The sequence below is a fragment of the Agelaius tricolor genome, unplaced genomic scaffold (genome assembly GCF_023055355.1).
Source record: "Agelaius tricolor isolate 1412-34295 unplaced genomic scaffold, bAgeTri1.0.p SCAF_44, whole genome shotgun sequence".
Taxonomy (NCBI): Eukaryota; Metazoa; Chordata; class Aves; order Passeriformes; family Icteridae; genus Agelaius; species Agelaius tricolor.
In genome coordinates, this window is record NW_027269304.1 from 1,773,517 (window position 1) to 1,798,330 (window position 24,814).

The following is a 24,814-nucleotide window of genomic DNA, read 5'->3' on the forward strand; positions in this document are numbered from 1 at the left end:
TTTTATAGATTTAAAACACTAGACATATTATATAATAATAGTAAAAATAATATATAATGTATAATATATAATAAACATATAATATATGATATAATGTATAATGTATAATATATAATATATAATATATAATATATAATATATAATATATAATATATAATATATAATATATGATATATGATATATAATATATGATATATAATATATGATATATAATATATGATATATAATATATAATAATAATAGACGTATTATTAAAATGCCATGCAGCAGTTTAATATTGCTTTGATATTCAGAATATCAAATTTTCATGGTTTGGATTTTTTCATAACAATATAAAGTGGAAGGAATGAGGGTTCCATTTGCCACCAATCCTAACCAGGTCTATATTAGACAGTTCAAAACAATTTTAATTTAGACGGCTTAAAAATAGGCGGATTGACATGGGATCTTGGCAATGAGGAATTGTTCCCTGGCAGGGTGGGCAGGCCCTGGCACAGGGTGCCCAGAGCAGCTGGGGCTGCCCCTGCATCCCTGGCACTGCCCAAGGCCAGGCTGGACACTGGGACACTGCGAGGTGTCCCTGCCATGGCAGGGGGGTGGCACTGGGTGGGATTTAAGGTCCCTCCCAACCAAAATCAGCCTATAATTCTGTGATTCAAATATCAGATAGGTCTTTTCTTGAACAGGTGAATATTTATTACCTTGATCAGGTAATCGATTTTTCCTTTTTTTTTTTCTGGCTTCATGTCAGAAAATTCTTTTGCCATTTGGGTGTTGCCCTGCTCATCAGAGAGCAGGTGAGATCCATTTGGTCAAAGTTCTGGGCACTTTGTGTCCTTGGTTCTCAGGGAATGAGGCTAAGAATTGAAGTGAAAAACATTTGAGATCACACTGGCATTAATATTTACATGAAAATTATGCTTACATCCTTATATAATAACTACACCACGTCTTTGTCCTTAAAATACTTGACTGATGTGGGTTTGAAATTTGGTTTCACAATTTCACAGAAGGGTCTCTCTTCTCCATGAAAATAATGCCCACAGAGGCATTATTAAGAGGCTTTCAGTAATTGGGAAAAAAAGGGGAAAAAAAAGGAAAAAAAGAAAAAAAAAAGGGGGAAAAGTGCCTTCTTCAATGGTTATTATGATGAGTTTTGAACCTCAGTGATCTTTTTGGTCCCTTCCAACCCAAACCATTCGATGATTTCAGGACAATCTGAAAAGAGAAACAAAATCAGATTTTTATGTCTTTTTTTTTTTTTAAGTTATGGAAATGAAACTTTAAAAATTAAAAAAAAAAAAAAAACCAAACACATGTTTAATCTGCTTTCTGTGTCACCCTCAAAGCATCAAGGATGTGTCTGGTCATGTCTCAAGGACTTCAGTTTCCTGCCCACTGCACAGCTGGATCTGGAGTTGTGGTTTTGTGACAGCTCCCAGGCTGTCTTTGGGGCCACAGTGATTTTGCTGTGGTGCGCAAAGCTCTTCCATTTCACACATTTCAAAGAGGGAAATCATCTTTCAGAATTATTCTAAGGGAAAGGATTTGCCATTCCCCCAGGGACTGTACCACAGATTTACTGTCTTGCTGAACTTGGTTTACGCATTTGTAGCAATTCCATTTCCTTTTTTCTTCTCCAACTGCATATTTTATTTTTTTTTTTCCAGTGCCTGCAGCTAGCTTGCTAATTACTTTTCCATCTATTCCAAGCAAAATATAGACTAAATCAGAAAATTATGTAAAGGTCATATTGAACCCCATTCTGATGGAAATGAGGCTTAGGCTGTAAAAATAGTCCTAGATGCCAGGTGGCACTGAAGGCTATTGGAGCAGCCTGTCACATTTAAAAGCTGGAAATCTTGCTTAGGTCAGGAATGAAAATTAATTAGTATTTTTAGCCTATCCCTTAGTGACTGTCCATCCACATATCATAAAAATAACGGAGTTTGGCAAAATGGCTTGCTTCTTTCCAAGATTGACAAAAAAAGTGAGCTAGGAGTTTGAAATCAGCCTGCAGTGCTGGCAGCTGCCTGAGAAACTCAGACATGGGCATTTTTCTATAATCTGCGCAGTTTCAGAGAGTGTTCTTTGTGGTGGTTATACAATATTCACCCCAGTGTACAAATAAAGTGGGAGATCATACAGTATCCCCTAAACCAGCTACTGATTTCTGCATTGGACTTTTCCTTCCGGCTGCTTTTCCCTTTCTTGCCTGAATTTTGAGGCAGAAGTTTTCCAAGATGAAGCTTTTCATTCCTGACATCTGCCTCAGACTGATCAAGGCTAGGTTGGATGGAGGTCTGGGAAAGCTGGTTTAGTGGAAAATGTCCCTGCCCATGGCAGGGGGTGGCACTGGGTGATATTTAAAGTCCCAGCCCAAAATTCCATGATTCTATGAGGTCTGTATCAACAGGGTGGTTTTACACAGGTGCAGCTGCTCCCATCTGGGAAGCAGTGTTCCCCAAAAAGAGATTTTGCAGGTGTTTAGTCCTTGCCAGGACAGATGAAAAGAGAAGGGGCCAGCTCTGGCTCTGGACAGCTAAGAGAAGTGAATAATAAACATCCAAATATTATTATTTGGTATTTATTTCTTCATCCTCTGAAGATGAGGAAGGAAAGAGAAGATGAACGAGGTGCTGTTCTGGGTTCCTGAAGGGATCTCAGTGGACCCTGTTGCTCCTTGAGTCCTCTGTACTCCAGACAAGTAGGGTAGACAAGACAAGAATTGTAGGAAAAGAACACCTTTTTTGGGGGAGACACGATGTTTTGGAAGTGAACCACTTCACTGATGTGGCACTGAGTGCTCTGGTCAGTTTGACAAGCTGGAATTGGTCACAGGTGGCACTCCTGCTCCTGCAGTCGGTTTTTCCCAACCCCAGTGACTCTGGGATTCTGTGAAAAGGCTAAACATGACAGAGAGGAGTTGACAAAACCCTCTGCTGCCAGGAAGGGTTTTCATCCGAGAAGTGCTGAAAACTGAGAGGAGAAATTCCTGGGGAAGGAAGATGACAGGCAAAAAAAAAAAAAGGGATTAATGAGTTGAGAATGGGCACAGATGAAGTGTGTCTGAATGCAGGGATGCAGAGGGAAAGGCGGCGGTGGCGCTGGCTGCTGTTGCAAGGTTTGTTCCCTTGCCACATTTCTGACTGCCTCCTCCAGCACACCCTGCTCTCCTTTGTGCCTGTGCTGGCCCTGCACAGCTCCGTGTGTTTGCAGCTGCATCAGGGGGGCTGCTCCAGCTGCAAGGGCCTCATCCAAAATGCAGTTTTCCTGGTGGAGCCAGCGTTCACTTGGTTCTGCTCCTTGATCTCCCCTGCCATGCCAGTGGCACGGTGCGCTGGCGTTGGTGGGAATGTGCATTGAAAGTTAGAGTGGAGACGAAAAAATTTTCTCTGGTCAAATATTTGGATTGCCTTTCACTAAAGATTCCCGTCCTGCCATTAGATACGTGGAAAGTGAAATAAAAATAAGCGAATATTAATGAAAGCAAACCATGCAGAATTAGTGGTTGGTTGAGGATTTAGTAGCAGGTTAACGAGCCTGATGAAAAGGACTCAAATCACAAAATAGCATCACAAGGAGTCTTACTTTATGCTTATTTTGGGTTTAAACAGCCTTACGACCATCTTGAAAGCATTGGATTGATTGTGAAAACATAAAGAATACCGAGGAAGGAATTTCACTCCTTTACAGTGCAAATTTAAGTGATTTTTAGTCGTCAGGGCTGTGTATTGCACATCAATTCAGGAGGCAAAAAACATATTGAATAAGGACCCGTTTGTAGAAAAGCTGTTCCTGTTCAAATGAACAAAATTATTAATTAAATATAAATATAATTTAAAATTATTGGTTTTTACAGCCACACTTTTTCATTAATTAATATTTTATTACATCAGAGTGTAAAAAAACCCGAGCTCAAGCAGGTTAGATGGCTGCTAAAGCAAGCATGGAGGAAGTCCCAGGGAAAGCTCTCTGGCAGGTGGCAAAGTACAGAGAGCATGGCTGAACTGAGAGAATTTGGTACTTCTGTTAAATTCAGCCTCCTTTGAGGATGATTGTATAATCAGGATCTTGTATTTTGAGATCTTTAAGTCTGTCATAGCTTGAACGGAAAAAATAAAAAGGTGAAGGAAGATTTGGCCTTATTATTTTAAAAAACAGTGAAATGTTGCTTGTCACTAACATCGGGCAAGACTAAATAGTCCTCTTTAAACTGTATCACTGAAACAACCTAACAGGTAAAATTCAGATGCATTTCTTATCATAAAGAGAATATAAATTGCTTTAGATGCATGGAAATATCAACAAAGGCTTGAATGACTTCACTCAGACAGGACCATGGGAATTTCTGCACATATACAGCAAATTCTTAGATGATTTCTTGCAGTAACAAATATGTACCACTTCATTGGCATCATTTCTACTCATATATTGACTTCCCATATGGCAATCACTCTTTGCAAGAGCCAAGGCCTTCCTGTTTTCTTTCGTCTTAGAAACGGAATAGATTCATTTTTTATTGTATATTATTTTGAAGTTTTACCGATGCAATTAAAATGCGCTTTACTTTTTTCTACTGGAAATCGTTTAGATAAACTATGCTTTAACTGCGAGCACGAATGTCCTTTTTTAGGCTTGACAAAAGAATGATATGTGGCATTCACCTGCCTGTGTATTGAGTAATCATAAATATGCTTTTGTAGTAGTTAAAAAAATTTTTTTGGAAACAACTATTTTTGCATATTTTTCTCTTCTATTTTTTTTCTATTGTCTGCAGTAGTCTTCCTTACAAATAAATGCCATGTGACTTCAAAACAAAATCGTGGCAAAACCATTTACATACAAGCCACAGTATTGTAAAGCAATAAAATGCTAAATGAAAATTGTCAGAGTGACTGAAGATAAGTAAAAGGCCAAAAGATTTCCCAGTCCAGTTCTTATTCCAGATACAACTTCTGCTGGCTTCCATGGGAATTGTGGCTGTGTGGCAACTGTTGGGATAAAAATAACAATTATGAAATTGCAATATGCCCCAATTATGAACACAGTTGTAATCTTAATTGTAACATGCTCCCATGAATGTCCAGTTTTCTATTACTAAAAATAAGCTGGCATGAAATCTACCTTTATATACTTTGGAAGTTATTTGTGTCAAATACCCTGAGAGATGCCTTGGAATTCCTGAAGTTTTATTGGAATGGCTGCAATAGCTACAAGGAAGAAGGCACAGCCCAAGAACAAAAAGGTCTGGGTAGAGATTTATGTATTCAATTTTCCTGCAGCACTGTGTTTTAACAAAGCATGAATTAACACTCTACAGTAATATTACAAGTCAGTGTTACAGTTATTCATGAATTTCATTAGTTTCAACTTTTCAACAGAATTTCATCCTGTTCAAACTGCAGAACAGTTTATTTATTAATATACACTAAGGGAAAGAGTGAGAGTACTTCAGTATCTCTCCATGTCGACCAAAAATGTTTCAATTTTATTTTTTTAATCCAGCCTCCTAAATGAAAAAACAATTCTACTATTTTTCTTTTCCTGCGAAACAGGAACTCTGGGCTTTTCTTTTATTAAACAAAACACAAATCAAACATGCTGCCAGGAGTGTGTTCTGCTCAAACCTCCTCTGAGCAGGGGCAGGGAGAGAAGGTGCAAAGCAATGTGTTTCTCACCAGGTCTTGTTTCCATCTCAAGTTTTTGTAGAACAATACAGGCCATACAATAGAACATCCTAAGAAATTCAAAGTAAGTTTTTTGCCTCAAACTGTTTCAAGTCATGCAGTTTGATGTGTCTGTCAAGCTACCTATGACCCACCTGAGGGTGGACACCAGGAAAGGCTCCATGGCTCTGATGCCAAAGGATTTTTGCTTTTTATATATTTCTTTTACCTATTTGTAGCTCTGTAAAGTATCATTGTATAATTCTACAGTTTCTTCAGTGGTAGGCCAAAATAAGGGGGGGGGGGGGGAATTACCACATTAAATTAGGTTTATTCTAACTGGGGATTCTCATCAATTATGCTAATTTGATAAACTGATAAAAGTGTCAAAGCCCTCTATCACATGTGCCTTCAGCCGTAAGTGCACCTGGAGGACCTTGAATAAACAGTAACATCTTTTTATCCCTTCAATCTTGTTTGGCTCTTTTAGGGGCTATAAGGCAAAATCTCCAGCAGAAGTTTGCCATGCCATTCCCTAAAGGAATAAATTATTTCCCTGGAGAGCGCTGCAACTCAAGCCCCAGCCCCGGAAGGCAAAATTTACCTGTGCCGAGAGCTGTGCTTGAACTCCTTATCACAAACTATTTACATTACTATTAAACACAAGCAGGAATTTCAAGTTAAAGCATTAAAGCTTATCAGAAAAGACCAACCTGCAGTATTGCTGCACAGGGCTTATTGCCATTAGCCACCAAAATGAGTCAGTGCTCCCATCCAGGTGCAACTGGCTTCACGTGAACCACATCAATCACAAGCAACTAACTTGAATTTGTGCTGTGGAAGTGGCTGGTGCAAAGGAAGCAGATCTCAAGTGATCCTGCTGTGTATGTTCCAGACTGAAGGCTCATCACTTCAAACGTGGGTCGTGATTTTAAGCTGGGATTCTCAACCACTGTAGATTTCTGGGTTAACAAAAAAACCAAGGTAGAGGAGAAAAAAGATAAATGCTGTCCTAGCTGGATTGTCTACCTAGGAAAGGAGAAAAATTTGGAGAATAGTGACAGGATCTGGAATTCAATAGGATTTAGGGTTTTTTACATGGAAATAGCAGGGTTTGATGGCAGCTTGGGAAAAAAAGTGGAAGGGAAAAGGATATATTTCCTCTGTCCTACATCCTCAGGGAAATAAGTGACTGGTGTGTAACTCTTGTCTATTTCCCTTGGTTTCTGCTGTGGACAACTTTATGCCTCTTTGGACTATATATATTTCACATTTAGTGATTCTCTTTCATCACTTTTTAATAATATTTCATGTCCTGAGGATAACCACCCTCTGAGGTTCTCTTCTGCTGTTTCTATGTCATTAATGCAGCACTAGTAATTAGGATCTGACTCATACAAATATGAACAGCCTAAGTTTAGGCTGTGGCATTTTTCAGTTCCCCCTGGAATCCTCAGCAAGAGGACTAACTGGATTTATTCTATTTGCTGTTATAATTAAGGTTCACATAATCTTTGCAGGTTTTTTTTTTTTTCCATTTTCCAGATATAGAGGCGAAAAAGGATGAGAAGTCCTCATCATTGGCAGTTTAAACTGCAGTGAAACAATAAAAAATGACATCTTCATATATGATGAAAAGAATTATGATGATAAAAATAACACTGTTGCACAGAAATCCCAATTGCAAGTGAGGTTCTGCATTAGCTACCAAACAATATATAGTTTCTTTATTGCTGGGTCTGTTTTACTTAAGCCATTACCCGTGCAGTAAACAGAGACATGGATTTGTTCCAATCACATAAAAATGGATTTGGAGAGTTTGTTTTAATGCAGAATCTGTAGACATTAGCCTTTCCAGGACTGAACCTTTGAACTAAATCTTCCAGACATCCCAACTGAAATCTAATCTAATATTTCTTTGAATATTTTAGCATTAAAAATTCAAGTCTGCAGTCCTTCAGCAAAGTTTTTACAAAATTATTCTCTCTGTTTGCAGAGGGTGGTTTGGTTTTTTTGGTTGTTTTTTTTTTCCCTGTTTGATGTGAACCAGAATCAACTACAAAATAAATTTGAAAAATATGTCTAATGTATGTTGGAGAATAAATCTAGTTTTAATGAGACAAAATAAAGCACAAAAGGAGTGTAGCAAGCAAGATGGCACAGCTGGGTCGGAAAGACTGGGAGAAGTCAGTGACAGAAAAAGGATCATCTATGAGAAAAGCAGGAACGATGCTGCCTGAGGGGAAATTTAAAGGAGGAGGAGGAAGAGGCCTTGGAAATGTATTTTCTGTAAGCTGATCAGGTGTTCCCTGGGAAGATAAAATCCTCCTGTGAAAGGTGATGCAGGGATGCAGAGCAAGTCTCACTTTAACACTTGCTAAGGAGGTTTGTGGGAGAGCTGGTGGGGGAAGAATACTGTGAGCATTATCCAGAAACACATATTTAGGTGGCAAAGGGTACAAAGAGGTAAAAAAAATTGAAGCATTGAAAATTGGCAAAGAAAGTTCTTAGCCTTGAAAGCTGAGGAATATGAAGAGAAATAATGGAAGAGGATTTGGGGAAAATGCCTTGTAGTGTGTTGAACACTTTCCCTAGATTTTAGAGTATTTTCGTGCCTCACCCTTTGTAAAATCACTATAGTGCCTGCTACACTCGCCATGCTTCAAATTTGGGTATAATTTGCCATCAAAGGCTTGGGTGTGACGTTTAAGACTCTTAAGGAAAGTCATTGTATATCCATCAAGTATGAATTGCTCCTTTTCAGAAAATATTCTAGCTATTGGCTCAAAAAACGTTGGGAGATGGCTGGACAATCCAGGTTAAATTTCTTGCCTGCAGAAGAATGGTAGGGAATAGAATTACAGGGAAATGTGCAGAAATGACCCAAAAACCACTTTCCACTTAGGGGATGAACTTTATCTTTTGCTGCATCCAGATGGAGACACCTTGATCATTATAATCAACACGCTCCATTTGCTGCATTAAAAACAAGATAAATATTTAATCACAGTGCAATTAAGTCTGGATCTCTGCCATTAGTTTATAATGAATATATAGGCAGATAGAATCTAATACACTACTAATTCACTTACAAGCCAGGCTGAACAGATTTTTTTCTAATTTTTTTTCCCCCAAAGCTGGTATTTTGGGAATGTTCATGAGATGACAGTGTGTGTCATCTAATTACTTTCTCTGCTTTCATGCATTAACTGGAATAACATGCAGCAATCAGTTTTTGCTATCAATATTCCACATAAACTGTGAATGATGTTCTGCAGTGCCTGTTCTTTTCAGGTTGAAATAACCAAACAAAAAGCAAGGTGTAGGTCAATGCATATTTGTTGATGCAAAGTACACGTGTATCCCAGCAGTGAAACAGAAGCAACAGTAGCAAATTCATAAAGGAATTTTTTTAAGGATTAGAAGGAGCTGTTGTGGATTGGTTATTCCCTTTTCTCCTTACTTTACAAATATTTTGTGTGCTGGGCAAGGAAGAATTCCTTGTTACATTTCAGAAGCTTTTCAGGATGAGTTAGTTCAAAATACAGCTTTATTATGATCATCATAATTAACTGATGATGATCAGTTTGTCATGGTGCACCAGTACAAATGGAGTTGGGCCCTAAAATATTTAGATGTTTATGTATATTTTTAACATAGAATTACTTTTAAATTAAAAAAAAAAAAAGGATCTCTGAGTGAGAAGGAGCAAATACTGGACTACAAAGCATTAGTTCATTACTGCTGATGCTTAATACTTTAATACTTTTAATACTTTAGTGGCAGAAGGAGCATGTTGTCTAGAAGACATTTTCATGATTGCTGTGCCTTCAGAAGGTCGACAGCACATCTGAGCTGGGAATGTGCTCCTCAAAAGTTCCCAAACTCTGCACTGCAAGGCAGGCACCTGGGGGCGTTCAAAGTCTTCACAATAATATTGAATTAACAACCAAAGCAGTAAATGTGAGGAAGATTGGAGACCCTCAGAAGCTTTTGTTGTATTCCTGACCTTTTTCTGCAATAAAGCAGATTTCTGCCAGAACCTGTAGGGACATTCCGGATGGATTTGAATGCTCATCTGCGTGTCTCTGTGGAAGATGGTCCCCTTTTGAATAGGATTCGGTTATACTTTGGATTTGTGTCTGCTGAAGTGTGAATTCTGCAATCTCACATTTGAAGGGGCAGACCTTTCAAAAATCCATTTTGAGTTTTTAAAAGGGCGATGAGGAAAGAAACAGGTCAATGTACTTCTGAAAAAAAAAGGCAGTCTATCATTTGTGTGCATAGTGGTGGTGAAATTTTTAACCGTGTGAAGAAAACATGTGTGTCACTTAGAAAATTATGTCAACTATAAAGACACGGAAACTGAGCTAATCACAAATATTTGTAAAATATCAGTTGCAGGTTTTTGCTCATTTCTACGGCGGGATGGTTCAGCTTTGTGCTCAGGCTGCAGGAATTGCTGAGCAGAGGCAGTGCAGGGCTGGATTACCTGGGCATTGAGCCTAATTCAGTGTGATAATCCTTATTTCCCTCCCCACGGGCAGCTTGTGCCATTCTGCTCCTGCAGCAAGGAGGCTGATTCTTGCCTTCCCATACAGGTGAAATGAGTTGTGTGTGACACTGGCTGCCTTTGCACAGACTAATTCCAAAACACAGGAGCTCCTGCTAAGTGGGCTCTGTCACTGCTTATTTTGAAGGTTTTGCTTTGGCAGAGGAAGCACCTAAAGTGTCATGTTATTATCCAAACACAGAGGAAATCTTCCAACTGATGATGTTAAAACTCTGTGAGGGATCTCTGGTGAAGATTTCAATTTATCAGATGGGGAAAAACCCTATGTGACATTCAAGTAAGGCCAAGAGGAACTTAAGCTGTTGCCATAAAGGCATGCAGCTGGAGAGTACTTTTCTTTAAAATGAAAAGAAAAATTATTTGATATGTTTTATTAGTTTGATGATAGCTTGCAATATTTGTTTTGATGGGATTTGCAGCTTATTATATCATCAGAATAACATTATCTATTAATCCTACTTCAGTAATACTCCACAAAACAAATGAAGCAATTAGCTTTGTATCTTTACCTTGATGTATATTAAAGTCAATATCTAATTTAGTGTTTTTCATTAAAGTCATGTTATTTCTACATGAAGAAAAAATGGATTGATACCATCAAATGTGCTAAGATTTTTTTTATTTCATTTTAGTTAATTTTACTTGTGAAAAATGTGGTTATTTTGCCCATTTCACTCCATTGGAGTACACTTTTTTTTTCTTTATTTTCTCCTTATATTTTTCATATTTGTCACTTAAGATCGACTTACTAAGAAAAAGTGGACTTTGATTTTTGATCATCTGTTTCAGCATACTTTTGAGTTCAGGGAATCCAACTGTGTGATGAAGATGGCCTGATGTTGATTTCTTGTTTAATGACATCCCCTGTAATTTTTGCTTCCCACCAAAGCATCGGCAGATTTTATATTTGGCAAAAACAAATGCTTATGCTGTTTTTTAGAGGCAGTTGGCTATCACTAAACTGGTTTCCTTGCTTTCCTGGCTTTATCTTCTCTAGACAAACTCATGGTTTCTCTCAAATATGCAGTTTCCACTGCAGTATGGCATGATACAAGATTTTATTTTGAATTTTTCGTTGACTCTACTTGTCAAATGAGAAAACAGATAACATGGTTCTGCCTTGAACCCCTCTGCAGCTCTGCTGAGGATGCATTTATTTGATTCATATCTCTATGAAGTCTCAGAGGTTTTAGTAAGAACATCTAAAATTTAAAACCTGCTGCACTTTAAGTTAACTTTCAATATTTTTTCAAAAACAGCATGGGATTTCAATTGAATAACAGGATGATGTATTTTGGACTACACTTATTATGTTGGCTGATACCCCTGGAACTGAACAAAGAAGAACTCAAAAGAGCAGCAAAGTGAACAGATCTATTACTTTGAGTGCACAATTAATCTTGCTGACATTATTTTATATGAACATGGCTAAAAATGCCTGGAAACCACACCACTGAATTCCTCTGCTCATTAATATTGATCAAATGTTGTTGTTCTCTTTGTGTTGGAAGCCACTTAAAGATTACCTGCAAAAGTATTACAACACTATTGATTTAAAAAAACCCAATCAATCCCTGAAGTCCACTGTTTTTGAAAATGAGTTGACAGATTTGGTGTGTTATTTTGTTCATTTGTTTGGGGGTATTTGTTGGGTTTTTTTGTTAGTTTTTTAGGTTTTTTAGTTTGTGTTTTTGGTTTGGTTTTGGTTTTTTTTTGGTAAAAAATGATATTTGCGGACTTGCTGCTATAGATCTGAGTAACAGACCATATTAATCAGGCTGTCACAGAATTAATTATCCAGAATTTAACACCATGTTGTTTAAAAGCCTAGATATCCCTATGGAAATTGGCTAGGACCTCTCCTCATGTGCCATCTGGGCCCAGATCTTACACATTGCATTTTTGGTGCTTCAGTGGACTGATGGCAGGATTAGGCCCCAGTTCCTTAAGACACCTAAATCTGCAGAAATTGAATCATTGGGATCCTGTGGACTCAGTTAAAATTAATTAATTAACTAATTAATTAATTTTGAAAAATCATATTAGGGTGTTCAAGCAATTTAAATAAGCTCAAGATGTATGAACTTAAATTTTGGTCCTTTGAAGAATTAGGAGAAGCAATGGTAGGGTGGCACAGGCTTTTTAATTTTCAATCATTCATTCATTCATTTAGAACAGAGAGTTAGTCTGACCCATGTCTTTATCAATTAATAAATGTTGCCTAGGCAAAACTACGTGACTGCAATTTTTTAATTTGAGCACAAATAATGACAATGTTTTGTTGCTCTAAAAATAATTTTTGAACTACCAGTTTCTATGAATAACAACAACAAAAGCAAACAAAAATACCCACAGCAAAATACAAAACATTTATATTGAAAGTAGTTGTATTATTTGTCCATAACAACCATAATCAGAAAAAAAAAAACATATTGTTGATGTGTGTTTTGCTGTTTTGGTTTTTTTTTTCCAGAAGAAAGGCTTCATAAAAGAAAAACATTAGTTAGAAATATTATAATGCACCAGTATATTTATCACTATGCACCTCAGATGACCTTTTAAGCCTTTGCAGTTTGGACTGATCTGAGAAAATGCAAAATATAAAGAAAATCGATTAAAGTAGGCTGAACGCGTGCTTAACAAGCCATACAGAAAAAGCAGAAAGCAAAATGAGAAAGTAATTATTAAGAGATTTATTGTTCTTGGAAGATTAGAGATCTTGCTTGCATAGAAACAATTAACATAGGAGGCTGCCTGCAGGTACTCCCCAAACTGCAGCTCTGTGATAGAGACTTGGAAAAAAACACACAATTCATATTTATTAGGAGGCTATAGGTGCAAATTATTAGACAGGTTTCTTCCCAAATTATTATTATGAAGAAATAGCATGAAGTAGTAATACTTGAAAGAATAGAAGCAGTAATACTTGAAAGACACAAATCTTCCCAGAATTAAGAATGCAGTGTACCACTACTTTTAGATTGTAATACAGAGTGTGCGTGGCAAAAGGCAAATCAGGCAGCAGTCATTCTCCTTATTTTCATCTTCACGATTTTTGCCCTTTTTTTGCTAATAACACCATTTGGAATTATCTGCAGTACATTCATGTCCATTATTTTTTTGGCTCAATGAGACATATCCCATGTTTAATGATGTACACAAGCAAAACCTCTGCAGGGCTGTGTCTTGGAACAGGCTGATGACAAAAGTTGTAATAGAAATGTGCACCTGCGTGGCTTCTCAAATTGCAATAGCCACATGGGCAGTAATAACTGGGGAATATGTTCTGACATCCTCATCATTCAGTTAATTTTTATGCTTTTCAAATTAATATTTGCTCGGAGAGCGTGGTGTTCCCTGACGTGAGGTCTGGATGAATGGAGCTGCTGTGAAAATCATTCAAATCTTGGCTTGTAATTGAAAACACGAACAGGCAGACATGAAGAAACATTGAATTTACAGATCTTTAAAGTCTAAATCATTCCTTTTGTTCATTTGTTGGCTCACTAAGGTGACTTGTCAGGTCCCACCAACCCCCCGGAGCACTCCAGGCTGGGGCAGAGGGGCTGGGAAGCTGGGACAGGCCCTGGGGTGCTGTGATGATGAGGCCTCTGGTGTTGAGATGACCCCCAGGTGTCAGAAAAGTCTCTTTTTCCCAGCCCCTAGACCAAAGAAGAAACTGAGATGTATCAGCTCTGCTTTCCAAGGTTGTTTATTTTCTCTTTATCTATAACATTCTCTGACCCACCCAGGTCTGTCTGGCAGGTTGGGTTGTGGCACACTGACTGCCCTCAGGGCAGTGTTAGCTTTTTATACTAAAAACTAAATGTCTTTTATTTAACATAATTCCGCAATACCTATCACCTATGTTAGACAATGAGTTTCTACTCTAAACCAATCCAAAAGTGCCCCCATCACAGCAGAAGATGGAGGCCAAGAAGAAACAGGAGGAAGGACAGGACAGGCCCACATTCCTCCATCTTGCCTCCTGAACCCACATCCTAAAAACCCCAAAATCCTACATTTTCACCTTGTGATAAGTTCACTAACATTTTACTCAAAGCCTTGTGGCTGGTAGCAAAGTTGGTAATTGTTGTTTCCATGGGTTGCAATGGAAGGCCCAGGTGTCTCTGACTCCGTGCCCAGGTCTCTGAGGCCCCTGCCAGGCTCTGAGGGCAGCCAGAGCAATGTCCTGGCTTCCAGCACTGTGCCAGCAGCCGGACACAGCCCAGGGGTGCCCAGGGGACCGAGAGGCCGATGGCACCTGGGCTGTGCCAGCCCTGGGGTGGCGGCAGGAGCGGGGCAGGGCCCGTCCCTGTGCCGGCCCTGCTGAGGCCACACCTCGAGGGCTGGGGCACCTCTGGGCCCTCACCCAGGCAATGGAGGGGCTGCGGCGTGGCCAGGGAAGGGAACGGAGCTGGGAAGGGAATGGAGCCCCAGGAGAGGCTGAGGGAGCTGGGCAGGGGCTCAGCCTGGAGCAAAGGAGGCTCAGGGGGCCCTTGTGGCTCTGCACGGCTCCTGCCAGGAGGGCACAGCCGGGGGGGTCGGGCTGTGCTCCAGGGACCAGGGACAGGAGCAGAGGGAACGGCCTCAGGCTGGGCCAGGGCAGGCTCAGGGTGGGCACAGCAGGAATTTCCCCATGGAAAGGGGGCTCAGGAACTGCCTTGGCACTGCCCAGGGGGGTTTGGAGTGCCCAGCCTGCAGGTGTCACCTGGATGGGCTGGAGGTGCTCTGGGCTGGGGACAAATTGGGCAACAGGAAGAGCTTGGACTTGATGGCTTTGGTGGTCTTTTCCAACCTCTGGGATTCTGGGATTCTGAAATTCCCAACTCTGATTGTCAGTAAATTATGCTCTAGATTTCTTTTCTCTTTTGTTTGCTTTGGGTATCTTTTCCAAATGCAATTTAAAGTGAGTGAAAGATTATGACATTGCGTTTCAACAAACAGTGGTTATCACCTTTCAGGGTACAAGGCACAGGTTGCAAATAACTTACATTATATTGAAATTACAAATCAAGACAAACTTGCTTGTGGGGCTTTCTAAACAATGTTTACTACTTCTTTAAAATGAGATAGGAAAAAAAAAATCATCAAAATGTTTTCTTCTGGTAGGAGTCATGCTGGGGGTAGTTAGTAAGACATTAAAATATAAGTAGCTCTTTTCCAGTGCTGTTAAATGAGTAAACTTTAGACCTCAGGTCAAACAATTCCATTTTTCAAAGGTACTTAAAGTTATAGTAATTGCAATTATAGCAGATCTCCATGCTAAAACTTTATGCATCCTAGCATGTGGCGTGTTGGGGAAAAAGAAAATTTAGTCAGAAGATCTTTTTCAAACCATCTTGAAGTGGCTACTTCAGAGGCACTGAGTGGAAAAGAATAGTTGGCTTGGTAGCTGCTAACTACTGGCCCAGATACTCTCATTTCAGAAAGTCACCCGGAGCCATAGCAAAGATCTCCTCAGACTGCTAACTTGACATGTAGCGATCATTCAGGGACATTGTACCTGTCACTCTGTGCATGATAGGCATGTTTGATTAATACCTATTCCCTCAGTGGTGCAAAAACTAGAATGCCTGTTATCTTTAACAGAAGAGCAAGATTTAGCCTCACTGTCTCCTGTCTTCTCTCACATTAAAAACTAATGCCATGATTAATGAGTAGTGACACTCTTCATATTTTTTTTCTTGTTCATAAAAATCCTTGCTGGCAAGTTATCTGAAGTAAGTGAAGGGTATATTTTACTGAGTTAGTGGAATATAAAGGCCTGCATAAGGCATTCTATTTCTTTAATGAATGCTTATAAATGACTGAAATGATTATGGTTGTTATTGTGGATGTGTACATACTTCTCTCTCTTTCTTTTTTTTTTTTCTTTTTTTCCCTTCTCACAGGACCCTGCCTCCCCAATCCATGCCATAATGGTGGGATATGTGAAATTAGTGAAGCATACCGAGGCGACACGTTCATAGGCTATGTCTGTAAATGTCCACCGGGATTTAATGGGATTCACTGCCAGCACAGTAAGTTCCACGTGGTAAATTTTATTGTATTTATAGATAGGAGCCTTTTTATTGCCTGCACAGTTAAGGATTAATATCGGATCTGGTTTTCTGGAGTATATCAGACTTTGGCCTTTATGTTATGAGCAAGCTAATACCACAGAATGCTGCTGCTGCCTTCAGAAAATGACCTGACTACCAACACACTGGACACAACAGGACATGATTTGCTATACATGTTTTACACCATGGCAAGGACAAGGTAAACATATTTTGCAGGGCTTTAATGCAGAAGTGTATTTGAAACAGAAGGACTATCTTCTTATCTCAGTAGTGTTTGTGTGTTTGCTTTGATTAATGCTAAAAAAAAAAGGAAAAACCCCTGAAATTTCTGAATAAATTTCTTCTACATCTTTCTTTACATATGTCTTTATAAATAATGAAGAAATGTTTTGAATCACAGTATCTAAGTTCAAGAGCAAAACCTCCAGACTTAACATGATTTAACCCTGTTTAAAATACAGTTTCTTGATCTCTTTCTAATCCTTATCATTTATTTGGAGAGTATTTCCTATTTTCAGGTCAGATTTGGAACAGCAGGTCAGTAGCCTCATCATATAGTGGTAGGTAGAGAACTTACAATGAACCATATGGGGAAAGAAGTTTTGGGTGTGCTGGATCTGGCAGGAGCAGAGTTAAATGTCTTCACAGTAGCTGGTGTGGGCTTGTGTTTTGGATTTGTGCTGGAACCAACACTGAAAATTCAGGGATGTTTTAGTTACTGCTGGGTAGTGCTAACACAGAGTCAGGAGCTTTTCTGCTTCTCACTGCACCCCACCAGCAATCAAAGCCAATTAGTGAGGGATATTCATCTGCTAGTGACTGAGCGGGTCGTGTGCTAACCTATTAATGTAGTCTGTTTTGCCTGTTAATTTAATAGAAACTGGGTTTTTTTCACATGCAAATCTCATTTGAAACAAGTGCTTGCCTGAGGAGAAGCTCACGAGAGAAATTTTGGGGTTTCCATTTTGTGCATGAGTGGTTCTTAAACCAGGAGCAGCATGGCTCTTTAAATCTTATGCTGTTGATGCATTTGGAAGCCAGCTGTTACAGAAGGTAAAAAAACTCGAGGAAATAGTCAGGAATCCAGCTCCACTCACATGTAAAAATTAGTTCAGTTATTCAGCTCACAGTGACTAAGCACTGAATCCAGCCTACCTGAATTAATTGCTCCATTTAGATATTTGTCTATAATTTGAAGTGTCCAGAACACAATACAACAATACGATCCAGCTCAGCTAACATCTTCATGTTTGTTATGTCCCTTAAACTCTCAAAGTATCTCCAAAGACTGGAATATGGATGCTCAATTCCATTAACTTTGGCCACACTCTCAGTTAATTGTGTGGGTAATGTGGGGAATTCCACTGAGTTAATCCGGTGAAAATATACACCCACCTCCTCCACTGGGAGCATGGAAATGAGTGTTTGCTGTCCAGCCGCGTGGATGAGCTCATGTGAAAACACAATCACATGGACACATGTGCTCAGGGGTGCTCCATCATGGGACCTGCCACGTTGATGGCAAGAGCTGGAGGTTCCTCTGGCTCTGGTCCAGGGGCTTTTCCAGATGACTTTGTCCCATCTGGATCACCAGAAACTGATGCCTTGTGAAGGCTGACCTAGAACAGAGGCTGGACAGAGCTAAAGAATAAATCAGGGATTTATTAAAAAGCCTTAATGGATGCACCTTGGGCAGCACCAGAGCCCAGCCAGGGCTGCACCCAAGATGAACCAAAATGGCCCCAAAATGCACGAGCAGGCACAGGGTCTCTCCCTGGGATCAGTTCTGCTCCATTTGCATCTTGCAGTTCATTGTCCCATTCCAGCTTTAGCCCCTGCAGTCCCACCCTGCTTGTTTTTCTCTCTCCAGCCCACAGTGTTTGTGCTCTTGGGCTGAGATTTGGATCATTTGGATCAGGAATTGTTTTGTCTCCCTGCTCTGTGCAGAGAGGTCACCATCCCCTCATGTGAAGCTCAGACCCATCCAATAAAGCAGCACAGAATCTGAAAAATAGAAAAGCTAAAACCTGAGGCATCAGCGTGGCACACAACACTCCTTCCATCAAATATAATGGAGCTGACCTTTGTTAAAGAAGTAAATAATCCCACAAGTTTCATCAAGCAAAACACGTTGCTGAGCACGAGTTTTGGATGGAATGCCATCTTTTGTCACCTAATTAATGAGTAAGAAACATACAGCTGGTGCATCACAGAGTGATTCATCAGAGTTGTTTGCTGGGTCCACAGCATCCTTTTAAAAATATTGAGGTATATCATGTTAGCTAATGATCCTGATAATCAGCAAAGTGTGTTTGTGTCAACTTCAGGACAAGATAAAGCCTTCCCACAGCTGACCCAGACTCACCACAGCCCCAGAAGGCAGCTGAAGTGATTTGAGAAAAGACTAGTTTATATGAAGATTTATTCTCTGGGGGAGAATGAGATTCAGTCCTTTTCAGATAGTCTGATTTAAGATGGGATGATAAATCAGATACCCTATCCAGGTGTTCCCAGAGGGTCTCTGGGGATGGGAGCTGTGAGAGGCAGCCACAGAGCTCCTGTGTGTCAGGGAGAATTGTGGGATTTTCAGTGGTGGACTTAAAATTTAGCATTTATATACAATATCACCTTAGCTCAATTCACGCTGTTCCTTTGATACAAACTCCTCTGCTTCATGAAGTTTAACAATTCAATTCTGAACACTGTAAATCAAGTAAGAAGTCTGTCAAATTTATCATAAAGAGACAAATTAAAATGACCTCGTTGCAAGGCACGTCTCTTCTGCACTGTCAAGAATTCAAAAAGCCACTTTGTGGTTCTCTTGTACAAAGCTTTTTATCTTGGATTTCTTTCATGTCTAATATTCTGTTGCCAAATCAATTAAGCCAGGTGATTGATTTTGCAGTCGAGATACCTTCTCAAAGCTGGTATTTTATCATTCACATCAACAAACACCCTGTCAGTATTTCTTGCCCATGTAAATAATTAATATGTAAACTATAAAAGAGATCGTTGGAAATTTTACTGATACAGTCAGTAAATATTCTTGATTTATTGTAAAACTGATATTAATTGGCTGTGGTTGCCTGAAAAGATTCTAGTTACCCAATGGCAAAAAAAAAATTAAAAAAATAAAAAAAAGAAAGTGTTCCAATTTCAAAGCTCATAAAGTAACCAAAACCAGGAAAGTCTGCCTCAGGTGGAGGCCTGGACTGGATTTTGTGCTGATACCACAGCAAATCTATTTTTTAAATATTCTTCCATTATTTAAGGGGCATTTACTTACCTGATTGGAATGAAGATTGAAGTCAAGGGCTCTTCTGAAGCAAGACTGGGAGAGCTGGGGATGAAGAGAAGGCTCCAGGGAGAGCTCAGAGCCCCTTCCAGGGCCTAAAGGGGCCCCAGGAGAGCTGGAGAATTCCCCATGGCTGGGGGTTTGGAACCTGGTGATCTTTACAGTCCCTTAAAGCCCAAGCCATTTTGTGATTCTATATTAAAAAAGCCTAGAACAAGTCAGAATCCATGGAAATACCCCAAATGGACAGCTTTTCCACCCAAAAAAAGGAAACCAAAACCTAAAAAAACCAAACCAAAAAAAAAAACCGAAACAAAAAACCAAACAAACCAATCAAACAAAAAACAAAACAAAACAAAAAAAAAAAAACCAAAAAAACCAAAACAAAATCCCCCCCTAAAAAAAATCCAAACCAAATGGAAATAAAAAACTAAAAATACCAAAAAAAGAAACAGAAAAAAAAAACCAAAAAGCCCCAAACCAAACCACAACCCAAAATTAAAAAAAAAATACAAAAGAAAAAAAGGGACAGAAAATCCCTCACAAAACAAAAAAATGCTGTTGAAAGATATATACAGTATGCATTATTGTGATTATCATACTGGAAGAAGTAGGAATTTGAGACATTAGACCCAATATGTGTTACTGGCTGCCACTCAAGTAGCTGAAAGGACACAGATCCAACCAGGAAAATTCATGTTTGAAGCAACAAAGGGTTCAGATTTAAGGGTTTGATTTGCACGTGGGTTTGTATTCTGAGGATCATTAACTCCACCAGATATAACTGAAATGCTTGCAGCCCAATAATAAAGGTTATTAATCAAACACACTTAATAATGTAAGCAAGCTGATAGGGGTTTTACCTAAAACCAGGGTTTTACCGAGGTTTCTGCTTTCTTCTTCCACATCATGGGTGGCCTGTGATATCCACATGTGCTGCACAAATGTGTTGGAAAATTGCACTGGCCCTGTGGCAGATTTCCATTCTACCTTGAGCCATCATCCCAGCTATCCATTGGGGCAGAGCCTTTTTCCTGTGGTGCCACAGCTGGAAAGGCTCGTGGCCACACATTTCTGGCCAGTTGACCTGATGCATAATCTCTCCCAGCAAAATTCAGTATACAGTCAAGGAATCTCCTGAGGTGGAAGGGACCGATGATAATTATCTATTCAAATGCTTGTCCCTGCACAGACACTCCAAAATCCCAGCCTGGGCATCCCTGGAGTGTGTTCCAAACTCTCCTGGAGCTCTGGCAGCCTTGGGGAGCCATTCCCTGGGGAGCCTGGGCAGTGCCCAGCACCCTCTGGGGAAGAACCTTGCCCTGAGCTCCATCCCAAATCCCTGGCCCAGCTCCAGCCCCTTCCCTCAGGTCCTGCCACTCTCAGGAGCAGAGATCAGAGATGAGATCAGAGATCAGAGATCAGAGATCAGAGATCAGAGATCAGAGACCAGAGCTGCCCTTCCTCTTCCTCTCATGGGGAGCTGTAGCTGTGATGGGTCTGCCCTCAGCTTCCCCTTCTCCAGCTGAGCACACCAAGTGCCCTCAGCCCTCCTCACACGGCCCCTCCACACCATTCACCATCCCCATGGCCTCCTCTGCACACTCTCTGACAGTTCAATGCCTTTTTTGTGTTGTGATGCCAGAACTGCACCCAATATTCCAGGTGAGGCCTCCCCGGCCCAGCGCAGAGCAGGACAATCCCTGCCTGGCCATGCTGGGCCCAGTGTCCCCAGGACAGGGATGTCCCTGCTGGCTCCAGGGCACTGCCACTGGCCTTTGTGTTTGGAGGTTGTTTTCACAAACAGGACAGCACTGCTGGGGTACATTTTTTGAGTTTTCATTGCAGCATCAGCCTCATTACATGGTTGAGAAAATAGGAAGATGGAAAAGCTCATGTACAGCCAGCAACTGCCAAGGATTTCTTTGCCACAAAGCATTTTAAAAACTTTCTAGCCAATAGCACATTGCTAAAGCTTACAGAAAATTGTTCTAGCCAATCACTAAAGGCACATGTACACCTGCTTCACATAATGCTTGCTTGTCTGCTTTCTATCAACAATACACAATACTCCATTATTAAGCTTAAAACTTTCTACTATCTTGTTAGACATAGAATATCTTGTTTTTGCAGTCCTAAGGCCTATCTCAGCCAAGTCTCAAACTCAAGCTATTGTTTAATGTCCTTGCTTGCTGTACCGTTGTAACTTTTTCTACTTTCAGATGTTGCAGCTGCAGCTAGTTCTGAGTTTTCTGTTCTGTTTTTAAAAAAAGCCTGCTTTTACAGCTTTCTTGAAATCATCTTACTTTCACTATTTCCCACAACCAGGATGCCCAGACCCTTTCCCTGGCACTGCTTCCCAGCATCTCATTCCCCAGTCTGTCCATGCATCCAAAGTTATCCCAACCCATCCCAGGGGCAGAATCACAGTGACTTTTCCAGCTACCAGGAAGAAGTTACTGTGATGAGGATGCAGAATGTGGCACAGATTTTATGTTAAGAGGAATGAGTGCTCTTGTTAAGCCACTCCTGGCTGCAGTTGGGTGGAAAGGCACTCCAGAAACCATTCCCCACAGATGGTTTCCATGCAGCTGCCCTGTTTTGAAGACTAAAACCCCATTGTTTTCTTGCACAGATGCAGGTTGTTCCAAGCCAGCCATGCCACGAGCCAAGTGAGCAAATTTAATGTACCAGTGTGCATGCAGTTGCACCACACCAGATTTTCATCCCATACTCCTCCTGACACACATAAAATATGGTCCCTCCTTTGGAGAAAAATATCTGTTTGGGCTGTTCTAAACTTTACCACATTGTTCCTTTTTATTCTGGGGTGGAGGGAGGGGTTAATATTCATCAAAATTAATTCTATGAATAGCTTTAAAAAATTATACTGCCAACAAAATACTTACTGGTACAGTAATAAACTCCACAGTACAGTAGCCAGTTTCATGTATATGAATGTCCTTGTGCCTCTAAGCATTGTAGAGCTGAAATTTGGAAACTATTCCTGTGTTTGACCAGTAGCTTGGACAAGAAAGGAAGCAGGAAGCAGGTATCATTATTAGTTTGTGAAACGTCCAGAATTTAACTCAAAATGTGAAAGAAGGTGGGTAATTTTAAAGACATCTGAGAGGTATCACCAGTAAAGAATATAAAAACAAACAGCCACTGAAGGCTATTGGAAGAAAAGTCAGTAAAATGTTCCCAGAATTGAAGCTGTGTCAGGGGGCTGAAGGAAATGGCAGAACCAACAGGTGTGGGAGCCCCTGGTGCTTTTGTCCCATTCACAGAAGTCCAGGGAAGCTTGTGTGGGGACTGGAAAAAGGAAATTCTCTAATGAGGTGAAAAATGACAGGTTTGTCAGCTGAAAATGGAGGAAGTTTTGCTGATGGATCCTCTTACAACAAACGTCTGGTGAGATTGGACAACAGTGACACCAATTTTGGGGCGATTGGAAGAAGGTGTTTGTTTTCCTTGAAGCCTAAATAAATGTTGTGGTTGAAGCAGTAGGTAACTGAGCTGATGCTTGCCCCCTCCTTGAAGATTTTATTTGATTCAGTAAGAGCCAGAGATTGCTTTAAAGTCCCAGGTAGGAAGTATAATAACCCCACCAATTTTGTTTCGCTCTTCTTGGAATTTGCTTGTATAGCATTGTTTGTTCTTTTTATCCATACACAATTCAAATAGCTTTTTTTATTCTTGTTGAGTTACTGATCTTAACAATTTCCTCATACATAGCATTGAGTTTCAAAGTCTAATTTTGCTGTATACTCAATAAAAAGTCCCTTTTCAATTTCCAACCTGCTGTCTTCCAGCATCTTTAAAATGTTTCATCCTTTGTCTATTACAATACTGGGAGAAAAGCAGATTTTGAATGCCTTGTGTACACCACTTGTTATTTTGCAGACATTTGTTATGTGCCCTCTTCCTTCTCCTGTGAAGCCAGTTAAATTTGTTGCCTTTTCTGTGCAGTGTGTTGGTTTTTCTTGCACTTTCAAATTGTCTCTCAGTGGCCTTCTCAAAACCTCCTTTGTTCAGTGGTGTATTTTACAGCAGCAGTGACTTATAGTAAAGAGAAAGCTGTAAGGTTTATTTGTCAGAAGTTCCTTACATTCTGTATTCTTTATGCAGCATTTTGTTGTTAAATTTCCTTCTGATTTTTTTTTTTTTCTTTTTTAACCAGAACTGGGTATGGGGCTGAGGCTTTTCTTAAGCAGGCCATGGTAATTGCTGAGTTTCTCTCATGAGGTGCCATAGGGGGAGGAAATAGATCTTCCTGATTGCTTTGGGGTTTTATGGCAACGTTAAAGAGAGGGGTTGGGCCCCTTCCAACCAAGGCACTGACTGAATTACATAATGAATGGTGCTTTTCAGAAGATGTGTGTTTCTATGGTGTAAAAGTCACTTAGGCTGTCAATAGCTATTGTAAACTTTTTTTGTAGGCAGGTAAATCTGCCTTTCTCTAATTAGTGTCTTTCTTAAGGAGTAGTTTGGTTTTTTTTGTTTTGGTTTTTTTTATGGTGAAAAGAAATTAATGTTCCAAAAATGCAGGAATTGCTGTTTGATTGCAAAAGAGATTAAGTTTGTTCATATTCTGCTCTAAAAATGTAGCATATAGAGATGTTTTATAATACAAGTTTCTCCTTATATTTGAATTAAAAATAAAAAGCACTGAATGAAAGGAGTCCACTCTAAATTTGAGAATAGTTATCCCATTGTAATGTCTACATCATACATTCCTATTTTTATAGCAGAAATATTGTAATAAACTATCTGAGGTTGCACTGAGTCCCAGGGAAGACCTGATAAACCACAGTACAGAGGTGTATGGTTAGAGGAGGAACACATGATAACTTTGGCTGGACAAAACATCTATTTTCCTTTTATTTTTCCCACTTTTTGTGCCCATTTGGTAAGACACAGCAACCCATAAGTCGATTTCAGCCACTGTGATGGTTTAGGGTCAACACAGCCACCTGGAGTTTTAAAAGCAGAACTGTGTTCAGTCTTTGTTGCACCAGCAGCTTTCTCACAGATACACCAGCACATTCTTGTGAGGAAGATAAAGTAATAAATGAAATCTTGACATGAAATCTGATTGTTTAACAAGACAGAACTTACCACTTAGAATTTTGTCACACAGAGATGTGGTCTGGGAGCAGTTGTTGGAGGAAAAAAAAAAAAAAAAATTGTAATTCAGATATTTTTCTTG

The 24,814-nt window shown here is 39.7% G+C and overlaps 1 protein-coding gene across 2 annotated transcripts in view; it reads left to right on the forward strand.

Moving 5' to 3' along the window:
- Positions 1-24,814, forward strand: part of EDIL3 (EGF like repeats and discoidin domains 3) — a 242,941-nt gene that overhangs the window by 103,511 nt on the left and 114,616 nt on the right. For both annotated transcript variants that reach the window (XM_071455127.1, XM_071455128.1), the window contains one exon: positions 16,137-16,265. In XM_071455127.1, the coding sequence (XP_071311228.1) occupies positions 16,137-16,265 (129 nt within the window). The remainder of the gene's footprint in view (positions 1-16,136; positions 16,266-24,814) is intronic.